The sequence below is a fragment of the Pipistrellus kuhlii genome, unplaced genomic scaffold (assembly GCF_014108245.1).
Source record: "Pipistrellus kuhlii isolate mPipKuh1 unplaced genomic scaffold, mPipKuh1.p scaffold_m20_p_3, whole genome shotgun sequence".
NCBI classification, from domain to species: domain Eukaryota; kingdom Metazoa; phylum Chordata; class Mammalia; order Chiroptera; family Vespertilionidae; genus Pipistrellus; species Pipistrellus kuhlii.
The window spans coordinates 108,557,110-108,580,217 of record NW_023425529.1 but is presented as its reverse complement, the minus strand read 5'-3'; the positions used below and the strand labels follow the sequence as shown (position 1 = coordinate 108,580,217).

At 44.9% G+C, this 23,108-nt stretch overlaps 1 protein-coding gene across 11 annotated transcripts in view; it reads right to left on the bottom strand.

The window, feature by feature from the left end:
• Positions 1-3,923: 3,923 nt before the first annotated feature.
• Positions 3,924-23,108, bottom strand: part of CAB39L (calcium binding protein 39 like) — a 129,279-nt gene continuing 110,094 nt past the window's right edge. For all 11 annotated transcript variants that reach the window (XM_036457691.2, XM_045588657.1, XM_036457693.2 and 8 more), the window contains 2 exons: positions 20,617-20,760; positions 3,924-5,864 (listed from right to left, as the gene is read on the bottom strand). In XM_036457691.2, the coding sequence (XP_036313584.1) occupies positions 5,685-5,864; positions 20,617-20,760 (324 nt within the window). In that variant the 3' untranslated portion in view covers positions 3,924-5,684. The remainder of the gene's footprint in view (positions 5,865-20,616; positions 20,761-23,108) is intronic.

Below are 23,108 nucleotides of genomic sequence, written 5' to 3'. Positions count from 1 at the left end.
GCTCAAAGACCCAGGCCGGGCTGCCATGCCCGGCCTGTGGGGACCTCGTTGGCCACCGGGAGGAAGGACACGGGGCTGGCAGAGGCGTGGCCGACCCCCTCAGGCCCAGCAGCCCTCACCCCTCTGTCACCGGACGAGGCTGCGGGAGGAGCTGGTTTCCTCCTGCGCCCCTGGGCGGTGAGGAGTCTTCATGGAGGAGCCGCTGCAGAGGGCGTCGAAGTGCAAAGGGAGCCAGGCCAAGGGTGCAGTTCCCAGGCCTGAGGCCAGAGGGCGATGGCCCCTCCTCACTCACAGAGCACCAGCTCAGTCCTGAACACCCGTCTCCGGGGCGCCTCCGGAGGCTCCGGTGAGGGAGCCTGGCCGCACAGGGTGGTGCCGGGCTGAGCCTGGCGCTCGGGAAGCATCTGGAAAGGCCGGCCGCAGCAGGAGGCCGTGTTTGAGGGTCCTCGGCGGCCCCGTCAGCATCCACCCGCCGGCCAGGCTGCTCCCCGCCGGGCCGGCCGCACAGCAGCCGGCACCTCGCCTCCTGCTCCCAGGCCAGCGCCCCGGTGGCGGTGTAAGCCCTTAGGACGGCATCACCCCACCTCCCCGCCAGCCCCGCCGTGGGTGCCGGCCGGTGCTGCGGGCGGCAGGGGCACCTCCGGGCCGCCCTGGGAGGCAGGCCGCGGCCCTGGGACCGGGGATCCTGCGGGGGAACCGAGAGGGCGGAGCTGGCACCGAGTCCACATGTGACCGCCGAAGCCCCTGTGGCTCCCCTGACTGAACGACCCGCTCCTTCACTTTGGGGAAAGAGGTCTGCGAGAGGCTGTGAGGCTGTGGACACGGCTCCCGGAGGGACACACACACACGCGCGCACACACACACACACGGCTCCCGGGGACACACACACACACACACACACACACACACGCATGGCTCCCGGGGACACACACACACACACACACACACACACACACACACGGCTCCCAGGGACACACACACACACACACACACACACACACACACGGCTCCCGGGGACACACACACACACACACACACACACACACGGCTCCCGGGGGGACACGGTGGGTTGTGAGGTGTCGCTCCAGCTCAGCTGGAACGTGTTTCCAGAATTAACAAGTTTGCTTGGTCTAGGGAAGCTGTGGGAGCGGGAGGGGCAGGAAGTGCAGTCACACTCAGCAGGTGCAGGGACGGCCAGGCCGCACGGCCCCCCATCAGGTTCTCCTCCCGGCCCCGCCCTGGAAGGTGGAGGCGGGGCGAGGCGGTGTGGGCTGCGGACACCTCCAGGGGCCCCGCTCCTCCTCCTGGGCTCCCACTGCATCCCTCCCTCCCTGCCCAGCCCGGGGTGGGCTAGTGGAGGCCGCTCACCAGCCCGGGCACTCAGGTCCCGCCCTCCAGACCCCGATGTCACTCTGAGGTCCCACCACCCCTCTGGGCACGCAGAATGAGTTCGTGGGTGTTGAGTTAAATAAATAAAGAAGCATTTGAATAAATTAATATTTTGGTTGCTTTAGGCTTTAAATTTCAGAAGTAAAATCAGGGGAACTCCTTTTTTCCGATCTTCTCTAAAGGATAAATTAATGAGTATTAAAACGGGTTCTCCCAAAGGGGCCCTATGTTCGCAGCTTTAAAAAATGAAAACGGGTGCCCTGGCTGGTTTGGCTCAGTGGATAGAGTGTCGACCTGCGGACTGAAGGGTTTCGAGTCCGATTCCAGCCAAGGTCACGTACCTCAGTGGCAGCGTCGGTTCAATCCCTGGCCCCGTGAGGGATCGGATGGGAGGCAACCAACTGGTGTGGGTCTTTCACGTCAATGTTCCTCTCCCCCTCCTTTCCATCCTCTAAAAACCAATAGAAAAATATCCTCAGGTGAGGATTAACAACAACAACAAATAATGAAAGTAAATAAAATAAAAAGTGGTGAGAGCTCTGGCCTGAGCACCGAAGAGTCATGGGTTTGATTCCCGTCAAGGACGAGTGCTTGGTTGTAGGCTCCATCCTGGACCCCTGCCAGGTATGTGCAACCAGTAGGTGTGTCTCTCTCACATCGATGTTTCTCTCTCCCCCTTCCATTCTCTCTCTGAAAAGCAATGAAAAACAGTATCCTTGGGTGAGGATAAGTAAATAACACAATGGCTCACCGTGTGGCGATTGGATTATAATTGATACTGAGTTGATGGTAAAGGGGCTGTGACTTTTTGTGTGATTGGCACCCTCTCCCTGGGGGCAGCGAGGAGGCGGGGCAGTCCCAGCAGGAGGGACCGCCAGAGTCTGCCTCAGCGGGGCCTCTGCGGAATGTGAGGTGCAGGAACGACTGGCTGGGCAGCCACGGGCCTATCAGGAAATCTAAGCTCATGTTATGTCCAGCTGGAAAGCCAGCCAACAAAACAAAAGTAGGTGCAGAACTGCAGTTTGAAATGAAATTGGAAGGTGAGGTAGTCAAGGGGTTGCTCAAGGTGACGGAGAAACTGAAGGCGAGGTCCCTGTCCTGCCCGTAGGTCTCATTTGATCCTCCAAACATCAGACAGCCGAGTGGAGCAGCTACCACCGCCCCCTTAGTGAACCCAGCTTTTCAGTTCTTCCCAGTGAGTCATCCTGTAGCACGGGGCCAGGATTACTCTTCCTGGGGCGGAGAGCAGGCCTGGGGGAGGCAGCCTGGACGTGCAGCCCGCTCTGCAAAGACAGGGACTTTGGGGTGAGGCCTGGCCCTAATCTGGCCAGGGAGCGAGGGACTCGCCCGTGAGCCAGCCTGCCCCCGCAGCGGGGCCGGCCCTGCTCCGAGAGGGGTCTGTGGAGGCCCAGCCGGCCGGGCTGGTCATTCTGTTTCACTTTGCTTTCCTTCCAGCAGTTACATAACAGCCCTTTTCATATTTCAAAACAAAGTAATTTGGTTCACATTCATCTGATCTTTACAAGTCTAGCTTTTCAAGGTCTTTTTCTATGTTTCAGACCTTTACCCAGCTATTGGCCCCCTCACTCCAACACCAAGCCTGCTGAAGGAGCACGGAGGAGAAGGTGATTATTCACACCAGAATAGAACACAACAACAAAAACCACAAGTAAAATATATAAAAATCTTAATTTTAATACATTAGTCTAGGAAAATCTATAAATCTGTTTTGAAACCACTATCTTTTCTTATTTAAAAAATTCTAGCAATTTTTCTATTTGATTTTCCTGCACATGATTACAATCACTTCCGGGTCTCGTGAATTTTCCAGGCTGCACACGGGCTCAGGGCAAACCGGTTTGGCTAGTGAGAGAGGCTTGGCACAGCTCACCACCCTCCCCAGCATCTATTTCCCGAATCCCCAAGGACCTGACCCCGTGGGGGCTGGCAGTCAGGAACAGCTGGGTCAGGGTTGAGGGCCACTTGGCCTTTTCTCCGAGGGCAATTCTAACGTTTGGGCAGATGCCTGGCTTCTGCGGAGAGCCTCGTCCAAGAACATTATGGTCTCAACTCCTGCTGGCTTCAGGCTAGGACCTTAACCCCAGACACCTCCCAGGCACAGCGGGCAGGGCACATAGCTCCTGCCATGCTTAGACGGTCCCTGGTTCTCAGCCCTGAGGATGAGAGGGGAGAGCAGCAGTTTGGCCTCAGGCCGCCGTAGGTTTGTCTTCCGGGTCTAGCCCAGGCTGCCTGGGATCGTTAAGCTGATGAGAGCCTGTTTCCTCAAATATAAAGTGGGAATGACTGGCTGCCGGAGGCGGCGATGCTGTGATGCGCACGCTCAGTGCCTGGCAGGCAGCGCCCGGTGAACGGTAGTTAGCACCAGGGACAGGCAGACAGGCAGCGCTGACAGGGCAGTGCCCAGAGCGGGGAGTGGGGCCTCAGGAGCCACCCCCCGGAGGCCGCCCGGGCGCCCCGGGGCGCTCCTGTTGAAGGTGCTGACGAGAACACACACAGGACATGCAAACCAAACGTGGAGCATGCAGGACCTTTTTATTTAGTCTTTATTTTAAATGTGTGCTTTTGAAATAGTTTATTAAATATGACCTTTCAAAATTCAATTCTCACAATATTTACAGTGAATTTTGTGCAAGCATATATTGACTGTGAGCTTCTGGCTCCCTCTTTCACATTAATAATTTACAAACCTGTATTACAACAAACCCCCGCTACCTCACTTACTGTCTCTTGAGCCTCGTTTTGTTTGACAGGAACCAAACTAGGAGAAGGGGTTGCTAGGTAAGAGCTAATTCAAATCCAGAGAAAATAAAATGTTTTACTTATCAAAAAGGATTAAACCAAGACCTTGATTTCAATTGAAAACATGTGTCCCATGATGCTGTGGGACAGTATTTAAGCAACCAAATAAATTGCAATGGTTATTGTGCTTTTGTTTTTAAAAATATATTTACACTCATCTCTTCTAACCAAATAAGCAAACTCAGAAAAGCAAACTCTAACAGACTTTGGGCTGTCTGGGAATGTTCTAAACGCAATTAGACTAAAGAATGAAGGGCATCAGATGGGCTGCCGGCTGACCCTCCCGCCCAGCATCGCCCGGAGGCCCCGGCCACACCCCCTGCCTGAGGGCCCCACGCTGCGCCCCAGCCGAGGAGGGCGAAACCCTGCCAGGTACCGCTCTGGGTGGAGAAACATCTGGTTGAAGAACACAACACCCAATATTGTAAGAAGTAAAGGTTCCTACAGAAGACAATAGGTGCAAGAGAATATTTGGGACCAACATTTTATAATTTTTCTACCTTTTTACTGAATACTTTACTAGGAAATTAAGAGTGACAGCTTATTAGAAAATAAACTGAATAATTTTTTAGTCATTTGACACTTTTTTATGCATTTAATAATTTGTCCTCCCAATGACAATGTTCCTTTATTTATAAAAATGGTTTAAAGACCTGTGTGACCCTTTGTACACCCTAGGTATCCTAATGCAATGATTCCTACTCTGAAACACTTTCACCACAAAGCATGTTCTCCGTGATAAAAATTATGAATGAAATATTCCAAATGTTCATGAATGCTATGGAAGTCAGTGTGAAACATCCATGACTATAGCTGGAACTATGGTTTTGAATCACCTGTTCGGAAGTTTTCAAGTGAGCAAGCAGGTCACACCATCCAGTCCGCTGTGCCCCTGTGCCCTTGGGAATCCTTGGTCCTGAGCCATCCCTCCGGCAGGCAGGCGGGGTCGGCAGCGGGAGGTGCCAGGAGTCAGAGAGCTGAGGACACCCCTGTGCTGGAATGCGGGACAGTGAGCAGAAAGGAGGGCTGAGCAGGGGGTTGGGCATCGATTTCCTACGAAGTCAGGAACCGCCAATTAGCGTTAAAAGACACAGGCAGGGAACAAGAATATCTAGTGGCTGACACACGGATCTTATTTTCTCAGACCTGTCAGTGCCTTAGGGAATCTGCCCAAGTGCAGGTACGTCAAACATCTTGTGCCTCCTGCCCAGCAATCCCACCTCTTTGAGGATTCAGTGACCCATCACTTGGGCTTCTCCTTAGGGGCTCATAGGGACTGGGAGCTCAGGGTTGCTTTTCAGCAACAAAAACGTTACAATTGCTTTTATTAATAGCTCTGATTTCACATAATTACAGACTTGATTAAACTCAATATATAATTCCAGGTTAGTTTCTTTCCACCCAAATGTTCACATTCCATCTACACTGCTCAGTGGGCTGAGCAGAGCAGGCACCTCTCAGGACCCGGTGAGGCTTCAGGGGGCCGCTTTCTTCAGGTCGCGGATCTGTTTGATCAAGTAGTTCTTCTCGTCAGTGAACTGCTCATCGTCCGTCCTTTCTTTCTGGAAGCTGCTCAGAAACTCAATGAGCTTGGGTTGATTTTTTAACAGAATCTCCACAATAGGCTGTGTTTTGTGAGGACTGGCCACAAATACCTGAAACATAAATAAATATGGAGAAAAGCAATGCACACCAGGGCCAGCACGGACCCTACGTGTTCATGTGGTGCCTGTGCTAGTATACTATAGAAAGCTGGGCCACACTTCATTAGGAAAATCTTAATTCCCCATTCATATCCATTTCCTATACATTACATAAAACTATATTTGATATATTTAAAATGGTATCTTATATTTACCTATTTATCTATAGCTCTGGGCTCTCTCATGCTCTCTCTCACACTTCAAAATGCAGAGTGTTTCACCACCAGCCCCCTGCCCCTGCCTCCACATCGTGTTCCTCCAACAGTGCACTCTACGCTCAACATGCTAGGAACAGGATCGCTTATGACACTGGGGGTCACAAGGTTGAGCCCTAAAGGACCCCCCAACCCAGCAGTTATGGGGAGGGAGAAAACTATTAATACACAAAGATGTTAAGGACCACCTGGCCAGTGTGGCTCAGTGGTTGAGCATCAACCTCTGAACCAGGAGGTCATGGTTCGATTCCAGGTTAGGACACATGCCTAGGCTGCAGGCTTGATTCCCAGGGCAGGGCATGCAGGAGGCGGCTGATCAATGATTCTCTCTCATCACTGATGTTTCTATCTCTCCCCTTTCCTCTCTGAAATCAATAAAAATATAATTTTTTAAAAAGATGATAAGAACCAATGAGGTTCAGAAAGGCTGCAGAGATTCAAAGCAGAGGAGATTACATCAGGCTTCTGCATTTGGAACGGGAAGGGCTGGTGGTGTAGGCCAGTGGTCGCCAACCTGTGGACTTCACGGACCACCAGTGTCCGCAGACCACCCGCTGGCGACCGCTGGTGCAGGTGACATGAGAGCAAGTCTATGAATCAGATTTTCTGTTTATTCTTTTTTTTTTTTTATTGATTTTTTTACAGAGAAGAAGGGAGAGAGATAGAGAGCTAGAAACGTCGATGAGAGAGAAACATCGACCAGCTGCCTTTTGCACCCCCCGTACCGGGGGTGTGCCCGCAACCAACGTACATGCCCTTGACCGGAATCGAACCTGGGACCTTTCAGTCCGCAGACCGACGCTCTACCGCTGAGCCAAACCGGTTTTGGCAGATTTTCTGTTTATTCTTCAGTCAGTTTAGTAATTTGTATGTTCCTATTCATTTGTGCATTTCACCTAGGTTACCTAATTTTTTTATGTATAATCATTCATATTATTCTCTTATACTATTAAAAAATTCTATAAGGAGATTGAATCAGTAATCAAAACCCTCCTGATAAAGAAAAGCCTAAGACCAGGCAATTTCACTGGTAAATTCTACAACATTTTAAAGAATTAACACTAATTCATTTAAAAATTCTCCAAAAAATAAAACAGAAGGAAATACTTAACTGATTCTATGAGGCCAGCATTACTCTGATACCAAACCAGATAAAGGAATCACAAGAAAACTATAGACCCATTTCCCTTCCACTTTCTCTAAAAAATCAATGGAAAAATGTCCCTGAGTGAGGATTAACAACAACAAAAAGGAAATAGTCTGGCATTTGTGGTAACTACAAAAGTAACTCATAACAGTCTTTCTTTTTAAAAAGAAGATTAAATATACTGGGCAAACTAAGCTTCTCTGTATCAATCTGAAATAAATATAAAATGTGCTGGAATTTGCAGACAGGCATCACTGGACCAACTCCATTCAACCCATATATTGTACAATAGACCTAAAATGGTTCAATTTGTTTTCAAGTTTAAAAATTTGCTTTATTTTTTATTTTGTATGGGTTCTGAACTCTGCTGCCTCTAAAGGTAGATGCTGATTTGAGGCAACTAATGCAATACTGCAGGGCTCCTCTGGGGCAGCTGGGATGAGATGCAGAGTGTCTTGAGATGAACCACTTCATAAGACATGCACTTCCAAGTCAAGGTCTGGAAAACCAAATACTACTTATTTTGTTTTGTTACCCTCACCAGAGAACACTTTCTCCATTGATTTTTTAAATATATATTTTATTGATTTTTTACAGAGAGGAAGGGAGAGGGACAGAGAGTTAGAAACATCGATGAGAGAGAATCATCGATCAGCTGCCTCTTGCACACCCCCTACTGGGGATGTGCCCACAACCAAGGTACATGCCCTTGACCGGAATCGAACCCGGGACCTTTCAGTCCGCAAGCTGACGTTCTATCCACTGAGCCAAACTGGTTTCGGCTCTCCATTGATTTTTAAAGAGAATAGAAGAGAGGGAGGGAGTGCCCTGACAGGGAATCGAACCTGAGACCTTTTGGTGTGTGTTGGGGGGAGGAGGGCGGCAAGGACACACTAACCACTGAGAAAACCAGCCAGGGCAAAACCAAATCATTTGAATGTATATCCAAGACAGAGCATTTGTTGGCTCTGTGTGCTGTGCCCATTTTTAAATGCTATTTTCAATCCCCCAAAAGTCACACAAATGAAACTACTTGTGATTTTTCTTTTTAGAATGCAGTCTTATTGCATGTATCCCTTAATTTACACAAAATGTTTCAGAAATTCGATTTACAGAGTAAGACAAATATCATGACCACAATTCAAATATTTCAGAAAACTAAGAGTATTTTAAGCCCGAGTGCTTTTAAAAATGAAAAACAAAAATATTCTTATTTTACACACATATTCATTCATTCTATTCAAGTTCTATGTATTTTACCAAGAGGAATTTGTGCTAGACCCAATATTGGATAGCTAGTTTTCTTCTTTATAAACCTTACTATAAGCCTGGAGTGCTTTGTATATGGGTTTGAAATTGGGGCTCTTGTTATAGTTACATAAAATTTACTAAAAAGAAAATTTCATTCTATGCAAGTGTAGAATAAGACCTTTCAATTCTAAAGGTTCACTTTCCCAAATGAATACAATATTTAGACTACTTTGACACTTCGTTAAAAGTAGTTGATGAAACATTAGCTGATATAAACACTTTTTCAGTGTACTATTAAAATTTTTAGAAAAAGTTTTATTATTAAATCAGATCATAGCTGACTCCTAAATTCGTTTGGTCTCAATCGCTTTCTCCATCAGTAGACTTAGATTTGGTGTATTGTGACTGAGGAAGTTGGTTTGTTAAAAAATAGGTCTCTAAAGAAGTGGGTAATTTAGGGTTAGTCTTTTACCAAATTAATGTGCAATTCTGCTTGCTATTCAGTAAGACCACATAAAAATTATTCTCAACTACCATTTCCCCAAAAATAAGACAGTGTCTTATATTAATTTTTTCTCCCAAATTTGTGCTAGGTCTTATTTTCAGGGGATGTCTTATCTTTCCATGCGCTAGGTCTTATTTTCGGAGGATGTCTTATTTTCGGGGAAACACAGTAGTATGTTTCTTATTCTGTATACTTTTTTTTTTTTTTTTTTTTTTTTTTTTTTTTTTTTTTTTTTTTTTTTTAGCTGAATTATCAAGCTGGCCTTTGAATTGTGGAATAAGCTAGGATAGAGCTTCTTGTTTTCATAGAAATGGCTGTTGTGGCCCACTAGGATGTGAGTGACAGAGTAATACTAGTGCCCATAGGACCAACTTTGGCATGAGGGAGTCATCCTCAAATTCCAGAAGCTCTGAGTGGTTAGTCAAAAGGCACAGACCACACACACCCCTATACGGTTTGGTGGGAAGTGGCAACAAGTCCTTTGCGGTTAAGGAGGTTAACTGGGAAGGGAAAGGAAGATAGCTCATAGCTGATTCCTACATTCATAATGGGCACATCTCTGGGAAAGCCCATGACAGAGACAAAGGTCACCTGATCCTAGTATCTTAGACCTAGACTTTAATGTTACTCATTCTGTCCAAAGTCACTGCTGGCAATTGAGCCAGAACAAAAACCTAGGGCCCCTGACTTCCATCCAGTTCTTTCCTGCTGTCACCACACCATCCAGCTGTCAACAGGAGAACATGTGAAATGGCATCTCATTTCAGTCCCTGAACTTATCAGCAAGTTAATGAAAATGAGACACTAATAATCTGGCAAAGACATTTTTAGTCATGTGTTCCACATTTTCTGCACCTTATGCAAGGTGCTTTTGGGGAGAAACTATCAATAAAGAACTGTGAAAAAACTCCAGGCCTTCCCTGTTAATTTTTCTAAATAACAAGATATTATTTTTGGCAAGTAAACAATTCAGTTCACATCTCAGAAGGAACATAGTTGGGGTACAGGGTAGGGTTAGGGATTTACACATATGCAAGTAAACAAGCAGTCAACTATTTTTAAATTTACCTAATCTGTTTGATGATTAGATGATCCATATTCTGATCTCAAAGGATGAAAGTAAGTTATTTCTATTTTGCCACCCACTGAATTAGGCATAATTTTAGCATAATTATATAGAGCTTGCTCTCTTCTAGGATGAGATATTAAAATTCCATGGAAGCTGAATGACATGACAATTTTACTGTCAAAAGGGTCATAAGAGGAACAATCATTTTATACTACCCTAGAGGCCTGGTGCATAAAATTTGTGCATGGGGTGGGGTTATCCCTCAGCCCAGCCTGCACCCTCTCCAATCTGGGACATCCCTCTCACAATCCAGGACTGCTGGCTCCCAACTGCTCACCTGCCTGCCTTCCTGATTGCCCTTAACCTCTCCCCTGCCAGCCTGATGGACACCTAACTTCTCCCCTGCCAGCCTGATTGCCCCTAACTGCCCTCCTCTGCAGGCCTGGACACCCCTAACTTCCTTCCCCTGCCAGCCTGGTCATACCAAACTGCCCTCCCCCCCACCTCGTAGGCCTGGTCACCCTTAACTGCCCTCCCCCATAGGCCTGGTCCCCTACAACTGCCCTCCCCCCTGCCAACCCAGTCACCCCTAACTGCCCTCCACTGCCAGCCTCATCATCCCTAACTGCTCTGCCCTGCTGATCTGGTCCCCCCTGGCAACTGCCCTCCCCTGCAGGCCTGAGTACCCCCAAACTGCCCTCCCTTGCAGGCTTGGTCCCTCCCAACTGTCCTCCCCTGCTGGCCATCTTGTGGTGGCCATCTTGTGTCCACATGGGGGCAGCCATCTTTGACCACATGGGGGCAGCCATCTGGGGTGTTGGAGTGATGGTCAATTTGCATATTACTCTTTTATTAGACTATTAGATAGGATAGGCATTTTCTAGTCCATAGCAGTCTATTTTTGTTCCATCAAATTTGTGTTTATTTTTTATGAAATAATTATAACAGAGAAGAGTATAGGAATAATTGAAAATTTTAAAATAAAGTATTACAGATATAATTAAAGCCTATTGGACACTTCTTCATGATACCATTCTCTTCCCTAACCCTTCCCTGCAGGTTTTTAGACTATAACTGCACAACTGAATCCACATATGGTATTGTTTTTGCATGTTTTCAAACTTTAAATAACATCCCTTTAATGTTTGTTTATCCTATTCACTGTTTCTGAGTTTATCCACACTGATTCATTAATTTTAATCCATTAATATATGCAGTTATATGGCTATGTCACAATTTTTATTTCCCTAGCCATTATGTTTTTTCCTCTAATTTTACACCATTCTAAACAATGTTGCAATGAACATTTCTGTACATGATTCCTTATGCACACTTTCAATTCTTAATTTTGCTAAACTGTTCTCAAAGTAGTTGTACCAATTTACAGTGTATGAGGATTCTCACTGCCTTCAACATTACAAAAACTTGATATTGTCAGACTTAAACATTTTTGCCAATATAAAGAATGTGAACTTATATCTCATCAATGTTTTAATGGACATTTCCATGATTACTAATAAAATGAGCATCTTCAACTATTTATTGGGCAATTAGGTTTCCTCATCTGTAATTATCAACTTGTATCCTTTGCCCACTTTTCTATTGAATTGTTTCTCTTTTTCTAAGTTACCAGAGGCCCAGTGCATGACTTCATGCATGGGTGGGGTCCCGTGGAGTAGCCTGCAGGGATTGGGGTCCCAGCTCACACCCTCAGCCTTGCAGCCCCGCCTGGCACCCACCATGGCCTGGTGCCGCTCCTTCACCTGCTCCACTATCCCGCCTGTGGGGTGATTGGCACCCTCCAACTTCCACCTGAATCTCTCACCCTGTCACTGCTGCTGGTTGCCATCTGCGGGGCAATCGGTTTGGGCCAGGCCCCCTGCCTGGCTCCCTCAGGGCCTGGGAGCCAAGTGGCAGCCCTGGCCCCTGCCACTACTGGTCACCATCTGAGGGGCGATTGGTGGGGCAATTGGGCCCCTGCTGTACCCACCTTGGCCTGGCACCACCCACTCACCTGCTACACCACCCCACTGTGGTCCCTCTCTTGTCGGGGCCCATCAGGGCCAGCACTGCCTCCACTGCTGCCCACTACCAGCACCACGCTGCAGACGCCCGCCATATTTCACACCACCCCCTGGTGGTCAGCACACATCATAGTGAGCAGTCAAACTCCTGGTTGAACAACCGCCCGAGGGGACAATTTGCATGTTAGGCTTTTATTATATAGGCCTAGAGGCCAGTGCATGAAATTTATGCATGTGGCGTGAAATTTTGTCCCCTCAGCCCAGCCTGCACCCTCTCCAATCCATAACCCCTCAGGAGATGTCTGACTGCTGCCAGTCAAAATCCCTCTCACAATCTGGGACCACTGGCTCCTAGCAGCTTGCCTGCCTGGTTGCCCCTAAACACACCCCCTGCCAGCCCGATCACCCCCACTTCCCCCCTTGCTGGCCTGGTTGCCCCATGGAGCCTGCTGTTCAATCATTACTGTGGGGGCGTCCTGATAATTTGCATATTGCCCTTTTATTAGTATAGATATGTATCACATTCTAGCCTGTCTTTTCACTCTGCTTATGTCTTTTTCAGCAGTTTTAAATTTTAATATGATCAAGTTTATTAATATTTTCTATTATTTTTTATGATTTTTATTTCTTTTTAAGGAAATTCTTCCCACTCTTAAATTATAAGGACAGTCTCCTGTTTTCTCATCTAAAAGTTAAAAAATTTCGCTTTTCAAGTGTAATACTATGTTTCCCCGAAAATAAGATATCCTCCGAAAATAAGACCTAGGGCAACTTTGGGAGAAAAAATTAATACTAGAAACTGTCTTATTTGGGGGGAAACAGGGAAGATCTTTATCTAGAATTTATTTCTGAATATAATGGAGCATAGAACTTTCTTTATAGATAATCCTTTACCTATGACACTTATTGAATAGTAAACCCTTTCTTCACTGATTTTTTTTTATAATCTTTCCACTACTAAAGATCAAGTTTCATATTTACTAAAGTTTATTTCTGGGCCCTGTACTTTGTTCTGTTGTCTTATTTGTCTATCTCTATGCCAATACAATATTGTCTTCATTTATTACAAATCCATAAGTTTTTTTTTTGTTATTGTTGGCTTTTCAGGCTTTATTTTTTAAATAAATTTTCATTTTTTAATTACAGTTAACATAGAATATTATATTAGTTTCAGTGACTATACATTTATAGAACTTACAAAGTGATCACCCCAATAAGTCTCGTACCCATCTGACACCATAGAGTTATTATAATATTGACTATATTCTTAATACTGTACTTTACATCCCTGTGACCATTTTTATAACTGACAATTTCACACCTTATTTCCTTCCTCTTTTCACTCATCCAGCCAACCCCCTCCCATTTGGCAACTATCAAAATATTTTTGTGCCAAAACCGGTTTGGCTCAGTGAACATAGGGATGTATATGAATTTTTGAATTAGTGTTTGTGGTTTCTTCAGAAAAATATCAAGAAGTGAAATTGTTGGGTCCTTCTTTGTCTCTTATAGCCTTTGTTTAAAAAATTTTATTTATTTGTTGAGTTTTAGATACAGGGAGGGAGGGGAGAGGAGGGAGGGAAGGAGAAAAAGAAAGAAAGAGAAACAATTTGTTGTTCCACTTATTTATACATTCGTTGGTTGATACTCATATGTGCCCTGAATGAGGATTGAACCTGCATCCTTGGTGTATCAGGATGATGCTCTAACCAACTGAGCTATTTGGTCAGGGCCTAGCCTTTGTTTTAAAGTCTATTTTATCTGATATAAATGCTGCTACCCCACTTTTTGTTGTTGTTGTTTTGTTTCCATTTTCATAATTTTTTCCCATTCCTTTACTTTCATTCCTGCATGTCTTTTGATTTGAAGTGGGTCTCTTGTAGGCAGCATACATATGGGTCTTATTTTCTTATCCATTCAGTCATCATATGTCCTTTGATTAGAATATTTAATCCAGTTATGTTTAAAGTAATTATAGATAGGTATGTAGTTGTTGCCATTTAATTATTCATATTTATCTTTTTCTTCTTCTTAAAGAAGTCCCTTTAACATTTCTTGCAATATTGATTTGGTGGTGGCAACCTCCTTTTTTGTGTCTAGGAAGCTCTTTATTTGCTTTTTTTTTTTCTTTCTGCTTTTAAGATTTTTTCTTTGTGATTAATCTTTGTCATTTTAATTATGGTGTATCTTAGTGTAGGCCTCTTTGAGTTTATCTTGTTTGAGATTCTCTGCACTTCCTAGACATATGTGTCTATTTACTTTGGCAGGTTAGGGGAAATTTTCTGTCACTATTTCTTCCAATAGGTTCTCAGTCCCTTGCTCTCTCTCTTCTTTTTCTGGTATTCCTATGATGCAAATGTTGGTATACTTGATGATATCCCAGAGAATCCTTAAACTATCCTCATATCTTTGGATTATTTTTTCTTTTTGCTGTTCTGATTGCGTGATTTCTGCTACCTTGTCTTTAAAATTGCTGATTCAGTACATTCATTCATCTAATCTACTGTTGATTCCTTCTAACGTATTCTTCAATTCTGACTGGTTTATTTTTATGTTTCCTATCTCTATTTTCATGTTTTCCATGTCTTTGTTAAAATTCTCACTGATTTCCTCCACTATTCCCCTAAGTTCATTGAGCATCCTTATAACCAATGTTTTGAAATCTCATCTGGTAGATTGCTTGTCTCCATTTTTGTTTAGTTCTTTTTCTGGAGTTTTGTTCCTTTCTTTCATTTGGGACATATTTGTCTCTCATTTTGGTTGCCTCCTTGTGTTTTTTCCTGTGTTAGGTAAAGCTGTCTGCTAGTCTTGGTAGAGTGGCCTTATGTATTAGGTGTCCTGTAATGCCAGTTTTACAACCTCCCTGGTCACCTGAGCCAGGTACCCCATGTGTTTCCCTGTGTGGGATGTGTCTGTGTGTGCCCTCCTGCTGTAGTTGAGCCTTGATTGCTACTGGCATGCCAACGAGAGGGACTGACTCCCAGGACTGACTATGACTATAGAGGAGGAGCTGCTGTGCAGGGCCTTACCCTATGAAGTAGGATTCCCGTTAGCAAGGCTCTAATGCCTTCTGAGTCTACCCTTTAGGTGTGTTGTTTGTGGAGATGGTTGGGTGGTCCTCTGGTGTAGTCTGAAGCTGGCCTCTGGGTGTGCTTGTTATGGGGTCTCTTAGGAGGGGATCAGGTGCACTGCCATGCCCTGCTCAGGGCCACTTACTATGATCTGAAGATGATTGGTGCTTGTACCAGACTTGGAGCTGCTTAGTAAGAAGTATGGGCACAATGACACTGAAACCAGTTTGGCTCAGTGGATAGAGTGTCGGCCTGTGGACTGAAAGGTCTTGGGTTCGATTCCGGTCAAAGGCATGTACCTTGGTTGCGGGCACATCCCCGGTAGGGGGTGTGCAGGAGGCAGCTGGTCAATGTTTCTCTGTCATTGATGTTTCTAACTATCTGTCTCTCTCCTTCTCTGAAAAAAAAAAAAAATCAATAAAATATGTTTTTTAAAAAAGAAGTATGGGCACAATGAGGCCAGATACTGCTTACTTGAAGTTTGTGAACCTTTGAGAGAATTCAGTAAAGTAACGAAGCATGAGCCATGACAGGCTGTTTGTATGGAAAAGCCACTGGAAGTGGCCTGGTAGGTCATCAAGTTGGGTGGGTCGGGGAATAACCAGTGCTGGGATTGATGGAGACTCAGACCTGGTGCCAGTCTGAGCCTGCAGGCTAGGTGGGAGAGGACTGAACAAAGGACCAAAGGCCTCTGCCAGCCCATCTGCCTGAAAGAGAGCTGCCTCTCCAGTCCTCACCCTGAGCCAGATAAATGAGTCACTCCAGGTCATCTTGGTGCTTTTCAGCCACAATCCCAGCACTGGAGTTCAGATCAGTTGAGTTCATCAGCGAGTAAGCCTAAGCACAGGCCCTAATGCCTAGGACTCCAGCAGCCCTCCTTCTCACCAGATTGAATCCTCTCAGCCTCAATCCCCACTGGTTTTCACAGCCAGAATTTATGGGGACTTCTCTTCCCTGGACAGGAACCCTGGGCTAGGAAGGATGATGTGGGCCTGGGACCTTTCTTCCTCAGCAGGAACCGATGAAGCTGAGAAAACTGCCACATATGGGTGTGGGACCAGTCCATTCTGTGTCTTCACCCCTCCCACTGGTCTCAATGTGGCTTCTTTTATTTAAACATATTTTTATTGATTTCAGAGAGGAAGGGAGAGAGATATAGAAACATCAATGATGAAAGAAAAATCATTGATCAGCTGTCTTCTGCACACCCCCTTACTGGGAATTGATCCCACAACCCAGTTACGTGCCCTAATCAAACCTCTTAGTTCATGGGTTCATGTTCAACCACTAAGCCACACTGGTCGGGCTCAATGTGGCTTCTTTTTTATATCCTTAGATATGGGATTTCTATTTCACTACATTTCAGGTGGTTCTCAATGATTGTTGTTCTGTAGTTTAGTTGAAATTTTGATGTGGTCATGGGAGGAGGCAAGCATAGCATTTTCTTACTCTGCCATTTTGACTGGGTATAATAAGTTTAAAATCTGGTAGGGAGGATTCCCCTATCGATATTTACCATCGATATTTCTAGGCTATACTTGTGAAAGGGGTCAATGGGGAAGGGTGGAAGGGGACATCTGCAATACTTTCAACAATAAAGATAAATGTTTAAAAAGCAAACAATAACAACAACAACAATAACACACACAAAAATAACAAATCTTAGAATTAGCTTGTTAAGTTCCAGGAAAATTGCTGTTGGAATTTTTAATGTAATTGAATGGGATTTATAAATTAATTTTGGATTTAAATTTCTCTAGTGACTTTTTGGACAATGAAGATTCGGTGGCTGAAAGACGGATTAAAACTTTTTTTTTTTTTAATCTCTCAGAGCAACAATTAAATCCTATACAATAAAAGCCTAATATACAAATTGACTGAACAGTGGAATGACTGGCAGAACAACAGTAGCTATTATGCACACTGACTACCAGGGGAAGATGCTCAATGCAGAAGCTGCCCCCAGTCCACAGGCCCTGACCAGCAGCAGCAGCAGGGGGCGGGGGCAGGACCAGTGAGTTGGGCAGCACCAGGCTAGCCAAGGTGGGTGGCCAGTGGGGGCACCAATCGTGCCCATAGATCAGCCCTGATCCCTGGCCAGGCCTATGGACCCTACCCATGCACGAATTTTGTGCACTGGGCCTCCAGTATCTTATAAATTGCCATGTGTCCGTGTATAGACTGATAAATTCAATTAATGAACATATTGTACATTATAAAGACTAAAAAAAAGCTCACCTAGCTTGCAGGAATATTTAAGTAAACTAAAATAAATATATCCAATGATAAACTATGATGCCAATAAAACTACTAGTTCTAAAAATGACATATAATGATAATGAATTAATGTTTACTGATGGTGTAGCATTCAGTGATAAAATCAGGTTATGAATTTTGGGTACAATGTGAATACAGCTGTAGGAAAAAAAAACCTTCAAATATGTGCACAGGAAGAGAAAACTTACTAAAGTCTTTACAATAGTTAGGAGTATGAAATTATAGATTAGATTTTCTCATCAACCATCCTATCTAATAAAAGAGTAATATGTAAATTAACCATCACTCCACTATGCCCACAAGCCACGCCCACAACCCACACCCACCAGCCAATCAGGAGTGGGTATGCAAATAAACCCAACCAAGATGGCTCTACAGCCACAGAGAGCTGGAGGGAGGATTGGATTTCCCAGGCAATGGAGGAAGCCAAGCTTTCCACCTGCCCTTGCCCGCCTAGGCCTCCATTCAAGGCTACAAAGTTTCAATGATAGAAGATACATAAATCTAAACAGAAATGGTGGCAGCCATGGAGCTGGAAAGAGCAGGAGGCTATGGTTTCCCCTGGCGATGGAGGAAGTCAAGCTTTCCACACACCCTGGCTGGCCCAAGCCTCTGCTTAAGGCTACAAAGTTTCAATTGTAGAAGATAAATAAACCCCAGATACAAGGGCCTCCGCTTGGGTTGCCAGGGGTTGTGGCTGGCCTGCAAACCATCACAGGCCTCTCTCCCAGGCCGCTCAATATCCCAAGGGAACCCCTACCCTGATCTGGGACACCCTTCAGGGCAAACCAGCTGGCCCCCACCCACGTCCCAGGCCCCTATCCTATCTAATAAAAGAGTAATATGCAGATTTACCATCACTCCGACACACAAGCTGGCTGCCACCATGTGGACACAAGATGGCCACCACAAAATGGCCAGCAGAGGAGGGAAGATAGGAGGGATCAGGCCTGCAGGGGAGGGCAGTTGGGGGTGATCAACCCTGCAGGGGAGGGTGGTTAGGGGTGACCAGGCTGGCAGAGGAGGGAAGTTGGGGGCAAATGGGCTGGAAGAGGAGCAGTTAGACATCAATCAGGCTGGCATGGGAGTGGTTAGAGGGTGATCAGGCTGGCAGGCAGGTGAGCAATTGGGAGCCAGCAGTCCTGGATTGTGAGAGGGATGTCCCAGATTGGAAAGGGTACAGGTACACTAATTTTGTGCACTGGGCCTCTAGTAATCTATAAAAATCCATTGTCTAAAGTTTCTAGGAGGCCATTTGATTACTTACTAGAGGCACAGTGCAGGAAATTCATGCACAGTGGGGGACCTTCAGCCTAGCCTGGGCCCTCAGCCCAGCCTGCGCCCTCAGTGGGTGTCTGCTGACAATTTAGACCTGATCCTTGCTGGCCTAAACCAACAGTCGGACATCCCTCTCACAGTCCAGGATGCTATATGCACCAGTGACCACACTTTTCATACAGGTGAAAAGCATCTTGCTGTTGTATGGGTTGCTACATATTTTTGCCCTGATTATAAAATGTAGTACATAACACGATCCTTCTGAGACAATAGTCCCATTTTCCCCATCTTATAGGTGGAAAAACTGAAGCAGAGAGGAGTTAAGTAGTTGGCTCTGTCACACAATTATAAGTGTTAGCATCAGGGCTGACCACAAAATGTGCAAGTCAGAGTCCCTGCACCATCCTGTTTTTTCAGTGTTAGAGTAGCCTTGCCAGGTTTTAATGTTTAAATTTTAGAGACGGTTCCCAATGTATAGGGTAGGGTCCCTGGGCCTGGCTGGCGATCAGGGCCGATCTGTGGGGTGACCGGTGGGCAGGGTGATCATGGTGCCCCAGCTGGCACCCACCGTGGCTGGTGGCCTGGTGCTGCCCACCAGCTGGCCCGGCCCCCAATCGCCACTGCTGGTTGTCCCCTGGTGGTCAGTGTGTATCATAGCAGCAGTCGTTCTACCGGTCATTCCACCATTCAGTCTATTTGCATACTAGACTTTAATTGTATAGGATACTAATGAAAAAATTATTAGGAAGAGATAGCAGGTATTACAGGGGCTAGCTTTCTTTCATAGGAAAATACATTTACAAAAATATTTATGAATAAGTAATAAAAGTGAGTAGTACCCAAGTGTTTCTTCATTGCTTCATTTAAGGTTCAGAGAAATACTTAAGGCAGAAAGCAAAGCATTCAAATTCTCACACTCAAGATTTGAGTTCTAGCTCAGTCACTGATTATTTTAGTAACTTTTAGGAAACATATCTACCTATCCTAATAGAGGGAATATGTTAATTGACCATCACACCCTCACAAAGATGACTGTGCCTACAACCAATAAGGAGGGAATGTCCTAAAGAGGGTGGTGCCCACAACAACAAGATGGTTGTGCCCAGGCCCCTCAGTCCCGTCGGGGTGGCAGGTGCACAGCATGGCTGGGACCGCCCTAGGTGGGTCTGTCACCTCCGCGTGCCGGAGTCCAGAGTCCCCCAATCCCCTCACCCCCTCGGATGTTGGCTTCCCAGCCGCCCAGGGCAAGCCCAAGGCAGAGGCAAGCCTTGGATGTCAGCTGCCCAGCCGCCCTGGGCTGGCCCAAGGCAGAGGCAAGCCTTGGATGTCAGCTGCCCAGCCGCCCTGGGCTGGCCCAAGGCAGAGGCAAGCCTTGGATGTTAGCTGCCCAGGGCAGCCCAAGGCGCAGGCAAGTCCCGGATGGCGGCTGCCCAGCCGCTCAGGGACATCTGAGGCTCAGGTGACCAGGTCGGACAAGGCTTGCGCTGCCGGCAGTGGCAGCAGCCGAGTGTGATGGGGGCCTGCCTTCCCCTGATCACCGGGTCGCCTCCTGCCCCTGAGGGCTCCCGGACTGTGGGAGGGGGCAGGCCGGGCTGAGGATCCCCATCCAGTGCATGAATTTTCATGCACCGGGCCTCTAGTTTTCTTAATAAAAAAAGAAAATATTTAGAGATATGGATTGGTTAGAAACCTTTTAGAAAGAAATGGGCATTCATTAATATAACTCTAAAATTTCAACTAACTCATGCAAAACAAAAGACTGCCTATTTAATTTTTTCTCAAGTATGAAGGAGAATAAAAAGTAAGGAGTTTGCCACTTGAAACTGGAAAACAAATGCCCACTTTATTTCTGTAGCTTACGCTTTACCTTAAAGACGTGAAAGGCTTCAAATTGAATATTGGGACTTTTATCTCGAAGGAGGTTCATCATCAGTTTGAGGTTCTCTGGCTTGCTGATGTACTTTGTCATAATGGCAAAGTTGTGTCTATCCAGGATCAGTTCCCCCAGCAGCTATAAACAAATAAAACAAAAAATCAATGCTATAATCTGAAAGCCATCTTATTCAAAATACATCTCATTGCTTCCCACTTAAAAACAAAATATAAATGTGAGTTTAGAATGTTGACATGAAAAAAACTGAGAGTCCTTAAGCACATCTTAAAGCACAGGCATGAAAGCAGTAGTTATTTTAAGCTTTTTCCAGTTTTGTTAAAGTCCATACTTAATGCATTTCTGAATTTATTTTTAAGCCAATCATTGCTGCAGGTATAAAAATCTCACTTTGTAGCGCTAATCAAGAGCTAGTGAGAAACTAATTTATTATTTTCATTGCTTAAATTATCTTGAAGTAGGATAAGAAGAACAAAATTGACTCTACAATTATTCCCTCATTATCTAAATTAATGTACTCTAGTAGCTTACTTGGGAAAAAATAGGTTATGTAAAGTGGCTTATATTTTCCCCAAAACTTTTATTACAAACTCTGATATATAACCAGAAAAAAAAATTGATTCTCAACCCAAATGAAGTTTAACATGTGCAGCACGTTTTTATAAAAAGCAAGACATTTTCTGGTGACAAATTAATAGTTCCCAAAATGCAGCATTACTCTATGTTGTGAACTGAATGCTTATGTGCTCTCCAAAATCTACATGTTGAGATTTTAACCTCCAACGTGATGGTATTATGAGGAGGGGTCTTTAAGAGGTTAGTACATGAGGGTAAAAACATCATGAATGGGACTGGTGCTCTTATGAAAGGGACCTCAGAGAGCTCTCTACCTGCTGGCATTTTAATCTTGGACTTCCCAGCCTCCATAACTACAAGAAATAAATATTTCTTATTTAAGCCATCCAATCCATGGTATTTTGTTATAGCAGCCAGAACAGACTAAGATACTTCAAAACAAAATAAAAATACCAAAAGTGAGAATAATTAAAGAGAAATACTCTAACAGCACAGCTTAATGTGCTGCTGCTCCACCTCAACTTGTCTTCTCACTGTAGTGGGAGCAATTCCTAAAGCTTTGGCAACCAGGCAGTTGAAGTGTACCCTTAACATAATTTTATATGTGATATATTTATTTCCCAAATCTCCTATTTACTGGAATTTTTCTAGATGTCCCAGGATAGTAATACATCACATACATGTTTAAGTGCTGGATGGAAGGAGAGAGCACATGAAACTGTCTATCTCACAATGCAGTCTAGTAACACCTGTTGGGGTGTGTAGGTAGTAGGGGTGTGTGCGTACGTTGTGTGTGTGTGTGTTTGGTAGCCAGGGAACAACAACCTTGCCTGTGATGCATCTTTTGTCTATTTAACAAATGAGAAGTACACACCTTTAAGTAATTTTAGTGCACAGAAGTAATGTTTGTTAAACATAGAAAATGATGACCGTAGTTATGTGTTAGCTGGTTACCAGTTAGTCATATACATATGGAATGGCAAGCATGTAAATCATTGATCTTCATCTTCCTTAGTCTCTCTGAGCATCTAACGCTAATTGAACACTCTTTTGGAAACTTTCTTTGCTTTTGGTTTCAAGGCTATTTCATTCTTCTGGTTTCTTACCCCTTGTAGTATCCTTTGCTGCCTCTATTACTGACTTGTCTTCCTTTGGCACTACATATGCAGGAATTTTCCAAGCTGTATACTTGTTTTTTCTCATTCATTCATTCATTCATTCACTCATTCATTCATTCCAAGCTGTATACTTGAATCACTTAGCTTTTATTTCCCAATAGTCTCATCTAAGTCCACAGCTTCAACCATAACATCTGGGAAGGTGTCTCTCAAATCTCCATTTCCAATTTCAATTTCTTTCCTACACTACATGCCCACGTTTCTAACTGTCTACCTGGCAGCCCCAGCCAAACACTTTCCTGGCCTATCACACTTAATGTCTCTTTCCTCTTTTCTCCTTGTTAATGACATCATATCTTCTAGTGCCTTAGGGCAGAGTGTTGAAATCTTCCCAGCTCCTTTCTTTCTCTTGCTCCTCACATAAAATCTACATCCAAGATATTCCAATATTCTGTTTCTAAGAGCCTCAAAAATCTTTCATTCAATTTTTACTGCCAGTACCCTCATCCAAACCCTTACTGCCTTTCATCTGGACAACTGCAATAGCACACAAATGGTCTCCTCTGCAGTCTTCAGCCAATCCAATTCATTCTGCACATATGTCAAACAAATCTTCCCAAAGATCAGCCCTATTCATGTTACTAACTCCACTTATAAAACGGATGCACAAACAAATGTCTAGATTCCTATGGATGTACTCAAAGCCCTTTGTGATCTGAAGTCATTCCTGCTGCTTCCTCTCCTCCGCTCTCTCACTTAAGTCTCCCTTATTCC